The sequence below is a fragment of the Lissotriton vulgaris genome, chromosome 5, assembly GCF_964263255.1.
Source record: "Lissotriton vulgaris chromosome 5, aLisVul1.2, whole genome shotgun sequence".
Lineage (NCBI taxonomy): Eukaryota > Metazoa > Chordata > Amphibia > Caudata > Salamandridae > Lissotriton > Lissotriton vulgaris.
Genome location: NC_141693.1, coordinates 38,430,173 through 38,448,457, shown reverse-complemented (window position 1 = coordinate 38,448,457; position 18,285 = coordinate 38,430,173). Strand labels below are relative to the sequence as shown.

The following is an 18,285-nucleotide window of genomic DNA, read 5'->3' as shown; positions in this document are numbered from 1 at the left end:
TTCCACAGACTCTGACTCCTCTGCTAACAATCAATGGAGGGGTGGGAATCGTCGATCGCGAGGACCAAGAAGAGGAAACCAGTTTCAACAACCTCCTCCACCACAGTGGTGGCCACCTGGTCCATATGATTTTGCCCATCCACCATTCCCGGGACAAATGTATCCCTACCAACCATTCACCAACTACCCACAACAGCAGCATTTTTTAGGCCAGGGCCAACGCCGTTCCAGAGGCAAGAGACGACCAACACAGGCCAATGTACACTGGAGCCCCCCACCGTCTTCACGAACCCGGAGCAACCAACAGGAATCGGCTCCACCGGGACCGAGCACGGCGCGAGTTTAATTGTCAATCTAAGCCAACGCGTCTTGACAACAGAGGAGACCCAGGTTCTAGAGAAAGGACTTGGATTTGTGCCTACACATAAAGGCGATGCTTTCGAGACCAGACTCGAGTTGGCTGCTTTCTTTCGGAAAATCAGACTGCGTGCCTTTTTCAAAGATGAAACGACCAAGGATGATGACCAAACCAAGGATAAGAATACCGGTTTACGTAATAAGTCAACATTCAATCCACCACAAAGTCTCACTCCACCTGAAGTTCTGACTTTCGAGAGAGCAGTACTCAATGATACGGAACGGATCTTCCACACTACCCATCAACAATACAATAATCTCTCAAAACGTGAACACCTAGCACTATCAACTCTGTCTAATGACAAGTCCATTGTCATCAAACCCGCCGACAAGGGGGGGGCAACTGTGATCCTTGATATAGACACATACGACAATGAGTGTAAGAGACAACTGAGCAATAAGAAATTCTATCGTCCTCTAAAAATGGACCCCACGCATAGACTCAGCGTTGGTATTAAGAGAATGGTAGAAGAAGCTAAAGAGGAGGATTGGATTACCGATCAAGAGGCAGCATATTTGGTTACCACACACCCGGTGGTTCCTTATTTTTATATCTTACCAAAGATACATAAAGGAGTTACACCCCCACCTGGAAGGCCCATTATTTCAGGGATAGGCTCCTTATTGGAACCCCTGTCGACATTTGTTGATTTTTTTCTTAAACCTCTAGTAAAACTAATGCCAACATACATTCAGGACACCAAAGATCTACTACGTCTACTAACGGCCATGGAGTATGATGAGGACCAAGACTTCCTTGTGTCTTTCGACGTAGAGTCCTTATACACATGTATACCTCAGGATGAGACTCTCTCTGTGATAGAAACCCTCCTGCTACAGACTGATTTGGATAGCAAGACTCCGGTCAGGTTCATTATGGCATGTGCATCTATAGCCATGAAAGAGAACTTTTTCCAGTTTGATAAAGACCTGTTTCTCCAAGTATCTGGTACATCCATGGGCAGTGTTTTTGCTCCTTCGCTGGCGAACCTTTATGTTCATCACTTTGAGCAGACCCATGTATTGTGTAACACCAATCCATTTCTGAACCATATTGTGACTTGGAAACGTTACATAGATGACGTTCTAGTCATCTGGAGAGGAACAGCTGAGAGTATAAAAGAATTTCACCATTGGTTGAACCATCGGAATCAATTCCTGAACTTTACCTGTGAATTCTCCAAGAAAAATCTCCCATTTCTGGACGTTAACATCTACTCTCAGAATGGGCATCTGAGTACTGAACTATATAGAAAACCAATGGCGAGGAACTCATTATTACATTTTCAGAGTTATCATCCCCAGGCACTTCGCGAAAATCTGCCCTTTGGACAGTTTCTGAGAGTTCGGCGGAACTGCTCTGACAGTGCGAAATACAAAGAACATGCAACAGCACTCTCTGTACAATTGCAAGAACGGCAGTATCCGAAGAAAACAATCAAAACCTCATTGAAAAGAGCGTCCAATAATAATAGAGACGCTCTACTGGAGCCCAGATTACCACCCAATGATGGAACAGATACACAGAGGATGACATGTGTAACCACCTTCTCAGGACATTCAAATGCTGTGAAGAAGAGTATTCTAAAACATTGGAAGATTCTGGAAATCGGAGGGAAGACATTACCCCCTCCGCTTTTTGCATTCAAAAGGAGTATGAATGTCAAAGATCGGTTGGTACATACAAGACCACGTGAACCCAAGAAGGATCTCATGGAACCGGGAATATGGGGATTGCCACCTGTGACAGGTCATTTCCCGTGTGGCAATTGCTCTGTTTGCCCACTGACAAGTCATACTACTGAGGTAGACATAGGGACAGTGAGGCCCTGGACCCTAAATAAACACACTAATTGCAACACCGAGAGGGTCATCTACCTCATTACTTGTCCCTGTAAAAAGAGATATATAGGGATGACATCTAGAAAGATCAAGGTGAGAATCTCCGAACACCGGAGCACTATTCGGTGTAAGAAGAGTGCCACCAAATTAACCAATCACTACATAGAGGCGGGACATTCGGATACAGAATTACACTGGGTGATTCTAGAGAAACCATTTATCCCCACTCATATCACGGATATTCAAAAATTTCTCCTACAACGTGAACAGCGCTGGGTGTTCCGATTACATACAGATGTAGATGGGCTCAATGAAGAAATCCCGTGGCTGGCATTACAATAAATAAAAACCACCATATCGCAGATAATACACTTTCTGTATACATCCATGTGGCATTTGAGTAAAATCAACTGTTCTCATATAGCAACCTCCTGGGTGCAACATGGCCAGGCTCTGATTGGGTCATTTGCCCCCATGCTGGGGAGTAACAATCCCAGAAGTTATTGAGAACAATTACCCTATGAAATAACACCTTTTGTAGGGAGGCATTCTAAAACTCACTGCATACTATTGAGGCTGTCCTGGTTGAAAATCTCCACCAGACACTTGAATGTACACAACACACACCAGATACTTTAATGTACACAAAACATATCACTCATCTTATTTGTGATAAATATCATGATTCACCGGAATCTCCACACACCAGAATGAAAATGAGTGAAGCTAATGGGTATGTACCCTAGGATGAGGATTTCACAAGTGTTAATGAACACCTTTTAGTGAGAATAACCTGTGCTCAATATTCTGCACATACTCCACCAGAAACTTGATACCGACATAGAGCATCTTAAAGCATGTGGGTATAGTGACACGAACTCGGGCATGCTTAGAACTACATTTAACCCACAGAGCATGTCCGTTCGAGAGTGTCTGGGGCCGGGCGCATGCGCAATCGGGGCCGGGCACACCAGATGTAGTGTTTGTCGCCGCGCGCATGCGCGGGAACAACGTAGTATTGCAGGCACATCCCTGGACGCCCGTGGGAGGAGGACCCCGCGACGCGGCGAGCCGGATAATCTACCTTAAAAACAGTGCAGATTAGAACGTCGGTACCTCCGGTCATTACTCCTCACGGCCCGGGGTACCGACGGACAGGTGAGTCTCTTCACAAGAGATGCCTAGACTTTTTCGGATTCAAATAGATGAACGCTGGTTCAGCAGTGGGAACTAGATACCCCACTTGAGAGCCCATTTGAGACCTAGCCGAGTCTTAGTATCTCCGTTTTTCAACCAAGATTTTTTGCTTTGATAACAACTTAGCCAAGACCTAGCCCTTGCTATATCTCTCTGTGTTTAATTAAAGTTATTTGCTCTAATTTCAAGAGCATATTGCTTTATTCACTTGCTTTATTCAATCAAACAGCATGTTAGACAGAGAGGATTACATTTAAAGGGGTAAAATAGACAGTATGTAAGAATACCACATGACACCCCGTGATTAATGAGGGATGAGATTTATGACAGGTACCCCTTGTGGACTATACCTGACGCGCTGTACCTTTAATTGGCCCTAGCCAGGGGCGAGTGTAGTAAATATAAGACATTCTGGTCGTGATGCAGATACATCACTGACTATACCCCCTTTTTTTGTCCTTGTTTTAGAGCGGGGCCCCCTTCCCTGAGTAGTGTACCAGGTAGAGGTGAGGGCGACACCCAAGTGTTCTGGGTAAGTGATAGACCTCTTTTGAGTATCACCACACAAGTAGAAATACGTAAGCGTCAATTGACGCAAGCACAGAGTGAGTATGAGTGAGTGTAATTTATGGAGTACTGTTTGACACATAGATGATGTTTCTTATCTATTACAGGTTCCGGTTAATGTATCCTTACCCATTCAATCTGGACATTACCGGTGGAGTATTTGTATATAAATTTCACACTATTATAATTTTCACTTTTTGTAGCAGCAGCTGTACTTATTTATAGCTTGGTCCTGAAGAATGCCCCGATACAATTTGATCCTAGTGAGGGCAGAAACATGTTGACCTTTCACACTGCTTGACGTCTTGTAAATAACAAGCGTCAGCACTCTGCTTTTTAGTAATGGCAAGGGGGCTTGCGGAATAAAATTGTTATAAGCACTCCTAAGTCATTTTTAGAACACCACTTTCTCACTTTATTTTGCGCTGCACATTTCACATCCTTTACCTATACCTCTTTGATCCTCTCACTTTCTAAGTGAGTCTCTGGATGTGAGTAAGTACTATGTAGGGTGACCAGCTAACCCATAGTCTTCCTCTTAGTCAAGGTTTTTTCCGATCAATCCCTAGATCGGTTTTCCTTGATGGGATGATACCTAAACCCAGATGATGAGACATCACATTGGGTGATTGATGGGTCTTGGTAGAAGGACGTTTCGCTCCCACTCGGAAGACTGGTACCCTAGTGGTTGCTTCATTTGGTTGACTCACTCCTCTCTCACTCTTCTGTAGAAGACCCAGGGTGTTCTGTATTGAGTATACTTGTAATAGGGGATATTCACCCTGCTGGTCTATAAAATTATCCCTTAGACCCTCCATTAAGATATTTGTTGTGATTGAAGCCATGCATTGATGGACAGCTCTGAAGGCAGGTGTCATGCTATGATCGACAGCTCTGAAGGCAGGTGCCATGCATTGATGGACAGCTCTGAAGTCAGGTGCCATGCATTGATGGGCAGCTCTGAAGGCAGGTGCCATGCATTGATGGACAGCTCTGAAGGCAGGTGCCATGCATTGATGGACAGCTCTGAAGGCAGGCGCCATGCTATGATGGACAGCTCTGAAGGCAGGTGCCATGCTATGATGGACAAATCTGAAGGCAGGTGCCATGCCATGATGGCCAGCTCTGAAGGCAGGTGCCATGCTATGGTGGACAGCTCTGAAGGCAGGCGCCATGCCTTGATTGACAGCTCTGAAGGCAGGTGTCATGCTATGATGGACAGCTCTGAAGGCAGGTGCCATGCCATGATGGACAGCTCTGAAGGCAGGTGCCATGCTATGGTGGACAGCTCTGAAGGCAGGCGCCATGCAGTGGTGGACAGCTCTGAAGGCAGGTGCCATGCATTGATGGACACCTCTGAAGGCAGGTGTCATGCTATGATGGACGGCACTGAAGGCAGGCGCCATGCATTGATAGACAGCTCTGATGGCAGGCGCCATGCATTGATGGACAGCTCTGAAGGCAGGTGTCATGCTATGATGGACAGCTCTGAAGGCAGGTGCCATGCATTGATGGCCAGCTCTGAAGGCAGGCGCCATGCATTGATGGACAGCTCTGAAGGCAGGCGCCATGCATTGATCCACAGCTCTGAAGGCAGGCGCTCTGAAGGCAGGTGCCATGCATTGATGGACAGCTCTGAAGGCAGGTGCCATGCTATGTTGGACAGCTCTGAAGGCAGGTGCCATGCATTGATGGACAGCTCTGAAGGCAGGTGCCATGCTATGATGGACAGCTCTCAAGGCAGGTGCCATGCCATGACGGACAGCTCTGAAGGCAGGCGCCATGCCATGATGGACAGCTCTGAAGGCAGGTGCCATGCTATGATGGACAGCTCTGAAGGCAGGTGCTATGCATTGATGGACAGCTCTGAAGGCAGGTGCCATGCATTGATAGACAGCTCTGAAGGCAGGTGCCATGCTATGATGGACAGCTCTGAAGGCAGGCGCCATGCATTGATGGACAGCTCTCAAGGCAGGCGCCATGCTATGATGGACAGCTCTGAAGGCAGGTACCGTGCATTGATGGACAGCTCTGAAGGCAGGTGCCATGCTATGATGGACAGCTCTGAAGGCAGGTGCCATGCCGTGATGGACAGCTCTGAAGGCAGGCACCATGCCATGATTGACAGCTCTGAAGGCAGGTGCCATGCTATGATGGACAGCTCTGAAGGCAGGCGCCATGCTATGATGGACAGCTCTGAAGGCAGGTGCCATGCATTGATGGACAGCTCTGAAGGCAGGTGCCATGCTATGATGGACAGCTCTGAAGGCAGGTGCCATGCTATGATGGACAGCTCTGAAGGCAGGTGCCATGCCATGATGGACAGCTCTGAAGGCAGGTGCCATGCTATGATGGACAGCTCTGAAGGCAGGTGCCATGCCATGATGGACAGCTCTGAAGGCAGGCGCCATGCATTGATGGACAGCTCTGAAGGCAGGTGTCATGCTATGATGGACAGCTCTGAAGGCAGGTGCCATGCATTGATGGACAGCTCTGAAGGCAGGTGTCATGCTATGATGGACGGCTCTGAAGACAGGTGCCATGCTATGATGGACAGCTCTGAAGGCAGGCGCCATGCATTGATGGACAGCTCTCAAGGCAGGTGCCATGCATTGATGGCCAGCTCTGAAGGCAGGTGCCATGCTTTGGTGGACAGCTCTGAAGGCAGGCGCCATGCATTGATGGACAGCTCTGAAGGCAGGTGCCATGCTTTGGTGGACAGCTCTGAAGGCAGGCGCCATGCCATGATGGACAGCTCTGAAGGCAGGTGTTATGCTATGATGAACAGCTCTGAAGGCAGGTGCCATTCCATGATGGACAGCTCTGAAGGCAGGTGCCATGCTATGGTGGACAGCTCTGAAGGCAGGTGTCATGCTATGATGGACAGCTCTGAAGGCAGGTGCCATTCCATGATGGACAGCTCTGAAGGCAGGTGCCATGCTATGATGGACAGCTCTGAAGCAGGTGCCATGCTATGATGGACAGCTCTGAAGCAGGTGCCATGCTATGATGGACGGCTCTGAAGGCAGGTGCCATGCATTGATGGACAGCTCTGAAAGCAGGTGCCATGCTATGATGGACAGCTCTGAAGCAGGTGCCATGCTATGATGGACAGCTCTGAAGCAGGTGCCATGCTATGATGGACGGCTCTGAAGGCAGGTGCCATGCATTGATGGACAGCTCTGAAGGCAGATGCCATGCTATGATGGACAGCTCTGAAGGCAGGTGCCATGCCATGATGGACAGCTCTGAAGGCAGGTGTCATGCTATGATGGCCAGCTCTGAAGCAGGTGCCATGCATTGATGGACAGCTCTGAAGGCAGGTGCCATGCTATGATGGGCAGCTCTGAAGGCAGGTGCCATGCATTGATGGCCAGCTCTGAAGGCAGGCGCCATGCATTGATGGACAGCTCTGAAGGCAGGCGCCATGCATTGATCCACAGCTCTGAAGGCAGGCGCTCTGAAGGCAGTTGCCATGCATTGATGGACAGCTCTGAAGGCAGGTGCCATGCATTGATGGACAGCTCTGAAGGCAGGTGTCATGCATTGATGGACAGCTCTGAAGGAAGGTGTCATGCTATGATGGACGGCTCTGAAGGCAGTTGCCATGCATTGATGGACAGCTCTGAAGGCAGGTGCCATGCCATGATGGACGGCTCTGAAGGCAGGTGCCATGCCATGATGGACAGCTCTGAAGGCAGGTGTCATGCTATGATGGACAGCTCTGAAGGCAGGCGCCATGCATTGGTGGACAGCTCTGAAGGCAGGTGCTATGCTATGATGGACAGCTCTGAAGGCAGGTGCCATGCATTGATGGACAGCTCTGAAGGCAGGTGCCATGCATTGATGGACAGCTCTGAAGGAAGGTGTCATGCTATGATGGACGGCTCTGAAGGCAGGCGCCATGCATTGATGGACAGCTCTGAAGGAAGGTGTCATGCTATGATGGACGGCTCTGAAGGCAGGTGCCATGCATTGATGGACAGCTCTGAAGGCAGGTGCCATGCCATGATGGACAGCTCTGAAGGCAGGTGTCATGCTATGGTGGACGGCTCTGAAGGCAGGCGCCATGCCATGATGGACAGCACTGAAGGCAGGCGCCATGCATTGGTGGACAGCTCTGAAGGCAGGTGCCATGCCATGATGGACGGCTCTGAAGGCAGGCGCTCTGAAGGCAGGTGCCATGCCATGATGGACAGCTCTGAAGGCAGGTGCCATGCATTGATGGACAGCTCTGAAGGCAGGTGCCATGCATTGATGGACAGCTCTGAAGGCAGGCGCCATGCATTGATGGACAGCTCTGAAGGCAGGTGCCATGCTATGGTGGACAGCTCTGAAGGCAGGTGCCATGCATTGATGGACAGCTCTGAAGGCAGGTGCCATGCATTGATTGACAGCTCTGAAGTCATGTGCCATGCATTGATGGACAGCTCTGAAGGCAGGTGCCATGCATTGATGGACAGCTCTGAAGGCAGGTGCCATGCATTGATGGACAGCTCTGAAGGCAGGCGCCATGCATTGATGGACAGCTCTGAAGGCAGGTGCCATGCCATGATGGACGGCTCTAACCGGACTTCTAAGGGCTTACCAGCTGAGAGGAGCACCATCTGTGATCTCCAGAATGGCAAAGATCACTCTTTGAGCAGCAGTGCAGCTGGCATCACCTGGCGCTGAGCTGAGGGGGGGGGGGGCTGTTTAGAAATAACTTATGGGTTGTACAGATCCTGCTGCAGAGTTCCTTGTATGTCCAGCTGTTTTCAGGCAACTATCAAAAATTCAGGCTATCGCTGGTGATAAATGTTCCTTCTGGAGAGATATTAGAGTTTTGCTTAGTGGCAGTTTTGACTCAACATAAAGTAGAACAGAGCGTTAACATGCCTGCCACAAAGCATGTGTGCCACGCAGATCTCAGCACTGTATGTTACGTGGATATCTCAGTGGGTTACTGTTTTGTCACAGAGCTCCTTTTGTCACTTGCAGTTCACAAGTTACAATCCTGATAAAACACAGTGAGCTATGAAGTCCTAGAAGAGCTGCATGCAAACTGCATGGTATGGGTTAGAACATTATGTTTTCCCCCAGTCTGTCATTATCCCAATACGTTTGAGTGGAGTAGGAATACATTCTTATTAGTAAAGTCAAGTCCAGACCAAAAGAATACTGCCTACTAATATGGATGACATGTGATTGCTACAATTTGAAATCCTCATTCTCTTATGAATGTTTGCTGTAGACTGATTGGCACATGTATGACTGATTCCCGCTATATAATGTGTGTGTGGTGTAAAGTGCTCTGACACCCTACGCTGGTATGATTAGCCCTATCAAACAAATGAAATGGCAGAGAGGGGCGATGGTGGGATGAGGGGCACAACTGGAGAGTGGCAGTGAGGGGATCTGTGGCGAAGGAGGTAATTGGTGGGGGGTCAACAAAGATTGTCTCATCAGGGGCTCCAACTCTAAAGCTGCCAAGAGAGAGTGAGTCGGTGGTGTCGGTCACTCTGGAGTGAGTCAGTGTTGTCGGTCACTCTAGAGTGAGTCGGTGGCGTCGGTCACTCTGGAGTGAGTCGGTGGCGTCAGTCACTCTGGAGTGAGTCGGTGGCGTCAGTCACTCTGGAGGGAGTCGGTGGTGTCGGTCACTCTAGAGTGAGTCGGTGGCGTCGGTCACTCTGGAGTGAGTCGGTGGTGTCGGTCACTCTAGAGTGAGTCGGTGGTGTCAGTCACTCTGGAGTGAGTCGGTGGTGTCGGTCACTCTGCTGTTTGAAATTGATGTCATACTAATGTGGAAGTGCTGTACAGATAGATGAACGAAGTTGGATTTTTACCTTGTAAGTTGTGATGGAAGGTGTCCATGCAGCCAAGTTTCCACTTTCAAAATCATGTCCTTTTCCATTTCCTGCATCCACTCTGTTTCAGACACAGCTTGACCATACGTTTCTCCCTCACTCAATACCAGAGCTTTAAATGGGCCGGTACTCACCGGTACAGAGGAGTACCGGCACTTCTCCAGTGCCAAGGGGAGTACCGGTACAAGAGGGTTGAATTGACAAGGTTGGCACTGGGCCGTTGCCGAGGGTCCGGTGTGTTCCTGTTTTTTTAGCAGCATGTTTGCCGTTTGTCTGTGTCACTCAGCTCTGGCAAGCGGCACGATGGCGCCTGAACGGTCGCCTGCTGCTGCGGCACCAGGGCCTCTGCTCCCTCCCCACCCACATGGAAGCTCTTATTGTCCTCAACAGCCCCTGCCGAGCCTCCATGCTGAGGCGTCTTGTAAGGTAGTGTATGGGACATTTTCTACCTGGGGTACACTGATGTGTGCACACTGAATGAGTTGGGGGGCAGGTGGGGGGCTGCTCATGAGTGGCCACATAAGAACCCAGGTAACAAGGGCCATTTTCACCCCTTGGCCTCTCACTGGGGTCTGACTGTATTTCCCCTGACTCACTTGACCCTGCCTGCAAATCAACCCCCACCCGACTGCCTGCTGTGGCATTGAGTCCATGATGGTGCGGATGAGGTGGTGTGGAGTACCTAGGCGGACTCCCTCGTGCCCAGGTGAGGTGAGAGCCGGTCTACTGACCTTCCCATCCGAGGCCAGTATTGTTCTGCCCCTGACCTCTACCCTGCTGGACACTGCACATGTTCACGACCCAGCAGTGCTCACTGTCTGCCACTGAAAGCTTACCAACCGCGGGGGCCTTCTGTCCAGAGGAGAGGACGGATAATGGGGTGAGAGAAGGTAAAGAGTGAAGGGACATATAGAAGAAGCAGAGAAGAGTTTAAAGGGGAAAAAGATAGACAGAAGGGATAAGCACAGCTAGAGATGGGGAAGCAAATGAGAAAGCTATGGAAAGAGTAAGAAGCACGGAGAAATAGAGAGAGCGATGGTAGAGAATGATAGGATACAATTGGGGGAAGAGAGAGGGACGGAGTTAGATACAAATGGGAGAGAAGTGAGGGGAGGGATCGAGAGGTTTGAGATGTAAAGATTGATAGAGAGTGTTTGCTTGTTTGTGTGTGAGAGAGAAATGAAGTCAGAGCGGAAGAGAATCAGGACACTCAGGAGGTATTTGAAAAGAAATCCGTGGAATACTTATTTTGAGTGTATATGTGTGCTCTCTTGAATAGAAAAGAATTGGATTAAATGCAAGTAAGTAGGAACAGTATGACATCAAGAGGCTGCAAATATTGTGAAACAAGGAAATACTAACATGTGGTGTTTGTCATTCATTTTGTGTAACACATTAGCACATTCTGTTTAATTTCATACATTTCTCATATGTTTTGGTATGTCTTGCAACTGGTGTAAATGGTCTTCTCTGAACATATGAAAAATTTTAGACAACTATCAAGGGAAAAATGAATACTCAACAGAAGTGTTTTGTATCCGCATGTCTCACCTTACCTCTAACCCCGCCCACTGCCCTTCCTCTAAATCAATTTAATGAGTACCTGCACTTATTTTGTTCCATTTAAAGCACTGCTCAATACAAACACCCTCATAAGTGACAACCATCTCACACTCACTACCATTCTCTCCAATTGCCTTCCCATTCACCGACATGATCACAAGATAAATTAAGGCTGCAATCGATTACCAATAAATGCGGCCGCAGTGCGAAGCAGCACACAACGTTGTACAGGTGCGCCCACCTGAAAACTTGGACAACCACCTACAGCACTGCAAACCAAGCCACCATCATCACCATTGTTAAGAAGGCAATGCATCTATGCTTGTAAGTCTAGGTACATACAAAGCTTATTTAACATTGGACGTGGTCGTAAGGAGCGGCGCAGGCACCTTCCGACATCCACCGGACGTCACTTCCAATTGCCACCTTCGAACCCACGTGCCCATGCCATTCCATTCCCCAACATTCCACACAGCACAATATGTCCCACACCAAAGAATGAGCAAGTCAGAACATACAACCTGTCATTCACAGATTCCTAAAGACACGGCATCCTCATCAACAGACAAGCAACACCAGGAGCACAAGGAATCCATTGGCTATCTGAGCAGAGGATGAAGCAAGAATTATCGGGTGCAGGTACAGGAACTGCAGGAAACACTTTCTACAACCCACAAGGAATCACTGTCCACATAAGAGAAGGCAGGTCAAGAGCATCAGTACCAGGAAGCAACCTCAAGGGAAGCAGGAACAAGAGATTACTAGCACCGGAAGTATCGAAAACACTTTCTACTACTCATAAGGAATCACTATCCACATAGGAGAAGCCAGGTCAAGAGCATCAGTACCAGGAAGCATCCACAAGGGTACCTGATGAAGGGGGAACAAGAGGTTACTAGCACCGGAAGTATGGAAAACACTTTCTACACTCATAGGAAATCACTGTACACGTGGGATAAAATGCATCAGTAACAGCCAACATTGCCACAGTAACAGCCACAGTGGTACCAGATAAAGCGGGAACACAAGGTTACTAGCACAGGAAGTATGGGAAATGCTTCTAAAACTCAGACCGACTCCATGTTAGATGTGTTATGTAAAGCACACGAACACCAATTTCATTCCAGAAGTGCTCTAGAAAACATAGAAATAAATAGTATGTACTGACATAAAAAGCCTTGGAAGCACTTCAACCACTCATAACAACTCCAGATAGGCATAGGATGAAATAGGGAAAAGGGTGGTCTGTGAAAGGCACATTTAGAAAGATTTCTACTTGTCACAGTCACTCCGTATATGGGTGAAATAAATAGAAAGAATCAGTCACTAAGAAAGAAAGCCCTTGTTCAGCAAATACTCACTCCGTAACAATGCAACGACAAAGCATCACACTTAGGAGGCAATGGTTAGTGTCAAGCGTAATTCATGAAGCACCTCTACAGTAGGGACATTTTATTTAGTCGTTTTCGGGCCAGATGACCAGGGGGCAGTTTTGACTGTTGATTTCCCCGATATTACCACAAACATTGTCTGCATCAAACACAAATGCATGCAGTGTCCAATCCCTTGCAAAATACCCATACAGCCCATCTACAAAAGTTCTAAATTGTCTTGATTCAAAATGTGGGTCACTATTTTAGCTTTAGTACAAAAAGGGGAAGGGGCGCTTGTAGGTCCAGCATACAATGTTGTTTCATTGAGATGAGTGGTATCGCAGATTAAACTCATTTTGGAGCACCATCTCACCCCATTTTATTCACCCACACATTTTCCTATCACATCTACACCACATGGCCCCTCACCCACACTTCACCCATTCGGCTTGGGGCAAAGATCTCCGCCAAAGAGTCCCTCACAGGGTGCCCGTCAGGCATTGCAGCGCCAGCCTGATGAGGAGCAAGCCCTATGATGAAGCGTGACACTCAACCGGGTGTGTGAGGGCCCCACATCCCATATCGGGAGCGACCCTGACTCTACTTTAGAGCAGGGGTTTCGACCAACCCAGCCTCTGGCATTTACTTCCCTCCCCTATAGGACTGCATACTCCTTTGTTGCTACGTTCACTATTTTAGCTATCTGGTTTTTCTAACAGGGGCTGCTTTTATTTTGATGTCCAGGCCTATTTTTGTCCCAGTCGAACCCTGCCCCTACCACAAGCAATGGCTCCCTATGGGCAGGAAGTGAATATAAAGGAGGCACAAGTCTCTGTCACACTGAATCTAGGGTAATACTAAATAAACTACTGCCTTCTGCGCATGTTTATGCTATAAAATGACATCACACACACATATACACATACATGCATACATATATTAAAACTGCATATTGGCAAAGAATGAACAAGCATGAACTGGTCCATTCATAGGAACCATCCAGAGCAGTTCTGACACTTAGAATGAGTTCATACGAGGCGCCACAATCACTCTTTAACACAGATCTCAGTACTATACGTCCATGGAAGCTTATGGTGGAATCAAAAGAGCTTCTCTGAAGTGTCTCATTGCACTAAAACAAACCATGACAAAACATAATACAAGAGCATGGGGGGGGGACATTCTGGCCAATGTGAAGATCAGCACAACACTTTTCTATCAAGGATCCTATTCTGTACATATGGTTTTCAAATCCTATAGTATTACAAAACTACAAATGACTCCACATGGGCACTGACCTGCTACCTGTAGCTCAAATTCCGCATAGGTGTCCATATCCCGAGTTCTGAAGGCGCACCTGTATCGTCCGGCATCGGAGCGGGTGAGGTTGATCAATGACACGGCCACTCCTCCGTTTGCATTGTCTTTTTTTATCATTTTTGTCCTCCCTTTATACTGCTCATCTGGGTTATCATCATATTCAGTCCCATTGTCATAGAGATGCACAATGGCGTCTTGATGTTCCCAGTAGACTTCCATTTCCACTGCACTAACAGGGGGGTTGAGATGGCAGGAAAATAAGGTCTCCCCACCAACAATGGCACACATGGGCTGGCTGGGTCCAACCGCCTCCACAGACTGCACAGCTGCACCTGTCAAGGAAAACAGAAGATAACAACTTTCAGCACAAATGATGAAGCAGATGTTGTTCTAGTTCAGAATCATTTTATTGAAGTTTCAAAAAAGAATGACATAAAAAGACAATACAAAAAAAAGGCATGACATAGCAATAAAATCCAATCAATTGAGCAATACAAAATATGGAGAGGTAATAATGGATCAATAAATCAGCATAAAAGAACAATCAATCAGAGTGAAAGAAAAAATAGGACATGGGAGGAAGGAGGAAGGCAAGAGGGGGAGAGGAAGGGTACATATTATATCATATGACATAGAACTTAGAGTTACTATACACATAACAATATAAACTTCAAAACAGTTGTAACTAGATAAGCATACTAATCATAAAAGCAGCAATTACAACATCATGTAAGAATCTATAGGTGACCAAAAAGATTGAAAAGAAAGCAAATTATGATTAACTCCCTGAAGCGATAGCTGAGCACCTCTTCTTGTGAGTATGATCCATGACCACCAAGCATGAACAGAAAGTGAAGTAGCATCTTTCCAACAAAAAGTAATTGATTTTAGGGCGGCCAAAATCAAAAAATTAAACAATTTTGTTTCAGAATCAGGAAGAGAATGTGTAAGTACAACTGATTTACAAATTAACAATTTAAAAGAAAGAACATCATGGATTGGTAATATTTTCAATATTATGTCCCAAACTTCAGACCAAAATTGTAAAATGATAGGCCAGCCAAATAACATGTGACGCAGTGAACGAGGGTGTGAATTACAATCCCAACAAAGATTTGATGGTAATAATTTGGCATTATGCAAACATATTGGTGACCACAAGGAATTAAACAAAATATATGCATTTGTTTGGTAAAGAGACACTGGCAGCCAACCAGAAATGATATTGAGCCAAATTACCTTGAAAGAGTCATTAGAGATAGAAATTGAAAGCTCAGCATTCCAAAATGTTGATAGTCCATCAATATTGGTACCGATAGAAGTAGCAGATTTTTTTATACAAAATAGAGACAGCCTTTGAGGATGCAGAAACAGCATGAAGACAACGAATCAAATCAGTTGTAAGTGTAGAGGGAATACCATTCGGGAAAGAGTCTAAAATTGAGTTACATAACAATTGATATTTCATCAAATCAGCATCAGGCAATTTAAACTACTAAGCCTTTCCATCACCCTTGCATTGCACAAAGAGACGCAGGGCAATGCAAATGCTTATTTGGGGTTTACAAAGCCAGGCAAGACTGGATTTGCATGGCTTTGCATGGCGTTGTAAAGGAATGCATCGCAACACAGCAGCTTTAGCTGTGTGGCATTAGATTTCTTAGTTAAAATGTGTTTCATGCAGGGAGCATGGGCATTCCCGTGCATCCACCCATGGATTTCACGCAATTACAGATTTACTTAGGTTTGTAAATCTGGAATGGAGTGAAATCAGTGCACCTATCACAAAGAGGGTTAATGAGGAGAAACATGTTAATTTCTCCTCTTTAGTTCCTCTTTCTATGCGTAATGCATCCTTTGGATTGTTTTTGTGGAGGAAGGTATTTCTTCCTGCACCAAAATAAATCCTGCCCGTAATGCAGGCACACTTGTATTATGGTGCACGAGTGCCTGCATTGGCACTAGGCACTCACAAGTGTGCGAGCCCTAGAAGAGAGCTAAAGAGTGCTATATCTTAGAAGACACAGCACTTTCAGCTATCTCCTGCTCATGTAATGCAGGCGTCCTTGTACTATGGTGCACAGGTGCCTGCATTGACACTAGGCAGTCACAAGAGTGAAAGCTCTAGAAGAGAGCTAAAGAGTGCTATATCTTAGAAGACACAGCACTTTCAGCTATCTCCTGCTCATGTAATGCAGGTGCCCTTGTACTATGGTGCCAGGGTGCCTGCATTGGCACTAGGCAGTAACAAGTGTGCAAGATCTAGAAGAGAGCTAAAGAGTGCTATATCGTAGAAGACACAGCACTTTCAGCTATCTCCAGCTCTTGTAATGCAGGCGCCCTTGTACTATGGTGCACAGGTGCTTGCATTGGCACTAGGCAGCCACAAGTGTGCGAGCCCTAGAAGAGAGCTAAAGAGCGCCATATCTTAGTAGACACAGCACTTTTCAGCTATCTCCAGCTCATGTAATGCAGGCGCCTGTACTATGGTGCATGGGTGCCTGCATTGGCACTAGGCAGTAACAAGTGTGCAAGATCTAGAAGAGAGCTAAAGAGTGCTATATCGTAGAAGATGCAGCACTTTTCAGCTATCTCCAGCTCATGTAATGCAGGCGCCTGTACTATGGTGCCAGGGTGCCTGCATTGGCACTAGGCAGTAACAAGTGTGCAAGATCTAGAAGAGAGCTAAAGAGTGCTATATCGTAGAAGACACAGCACTTTTCAGCTATCTCCTGCTCTTGTAATGCAGGCGCCCTTGTACTATGGTGCACAGGTGCCTGCATTGGCACTAGACAGCCATAAGTGTGCAAGCCCTAGAAGAGAGCTAAAGAGCGCCATATCTTAGTAGACACAGCACTTTTCAGCTATCTCCAGCTCATGTAATGCAGGCGCCTGTACTATGGTGCACGGGTGCCTGCATTGGCACTAGGCAGTAACAAGTGTGCAAGATCTAGAAGAGAGCTAAAGAGTGCTATATCGTAGAAGACACAACACTTTTCAGCTATCTCCAGCTCATGTAATGCAGGCGCCTGTACTATGGTGCCATGCCTGCATTGGCACTAGGCAGCCACTAGTGTTCGAGCCCTAGAAGAGAGCTAAAGAGTGCCATATCTTAGAAGACACAGCACTTTCAGCTATCTCCTGCTCATGTAATGCAGGCGCCTGTACTATGGTGCACGGGTGCCTGCCTTGGCACTAGGCAGTCACAAGAGTGAAAGCTCTAGAAGAGAGCTAAAGAGTGCTATATCGTAGAAGATGCAGCACTTTTCAGCTATCTCCTGCTCCTGTAATGCAGGCACCCTTGTATTATGGTGCACGGGTGCCTGCATTGGCACTAGGCAGTAACAAGTGTGCAAGATCTAGAAGAGAGCTAAAGAGTGCTATATCTTAGAAGACACAGCACTTTTTAGCTATCTCCTGCTCCTGTAATGCAGGCACCCTTGTATTATGGTGCACGGGTGCCTGCATTGGCACTAGGCAGTAACAAGTGTGCAAGATCTAGACGAGAGCTACAGAGTGCCATATCTTAGAAGATACAGCACTTTTCAGCTACCTCCTGCTCATGTAATGCAGGCGCCTGCTGTTATTCCGCATCACTATGACCTATCTTTCTTTAGAAATCAACAAAAAGAGAGGTAGGGAGAATGTGGGAGCACTCTTAGTCCCCGGTTAAACTTGTAGTAACAAAAGAAGAGTGTCCAAAGACTAATAGTTTTTTTCACAACAGAAAGGAGCAAAAAAGATCTTTTTGGATGGAAACACAACGCCACTCAGGTATGTGTGGAAAGCCCTCACTCACCAACCTGGTTGGTGACGTGTTTCATCATCGGGCTCCACTGAAGAGGCCGATTGCCTCCCCAGTGTGCTTCAATGCCAGGACTACTGCGGAGCAGGTTTTTTTGTGAATAGACGTGAAGTTAGTGAATTAAAATGATAGTGGTGTTAAAAATGTCTAAAGTGTATCAAAAAAGAATTTAATGTTTGATCACCAGGACATATTAAAATTAGAGTGTAGGAAAATGGGCCAAATAATTTTGTTTGGTTATTTCCAAAATTAATAAGCAGTCAACATGTTTCTGCCTTTGCAACGGTGTCAATTTACCATGCATTCATCTGGACAAAAGTGGTTTAAACCCCGGTCGTATGGACTCTCGAAGGAC

The 18,285-nt window shown here is 46.8% G+C and overlaps 1 protein-coding gene across 10 annotated transcripts in view; it reads right to left on the bottom strand.

Moving 5' to 3' along the window:
* The window catches only part of LOC147710070 (butyrophilin subfamily 3 member A3-like), a 662,391-nt gene that overhangs the window by 590,716 nt on the left and 53,390 nt on the right, over window positions 1-18,285 (bottom strand). For all 10 annotated transcript variants that reach the window (XM_086920761.1, XM_086920762.1, XM_086920765.1 and 7 more), the window contains exon 3: window positions 14,104-14,457. In XM_086920761.1, the coding sequence (XP_086776887.1) occupies window positions 14,104-14,457 (354 nt within the window). The remainder of the gene's footprint in view (window positions 1-14,103; window positions 14,458-18,285) is intronic.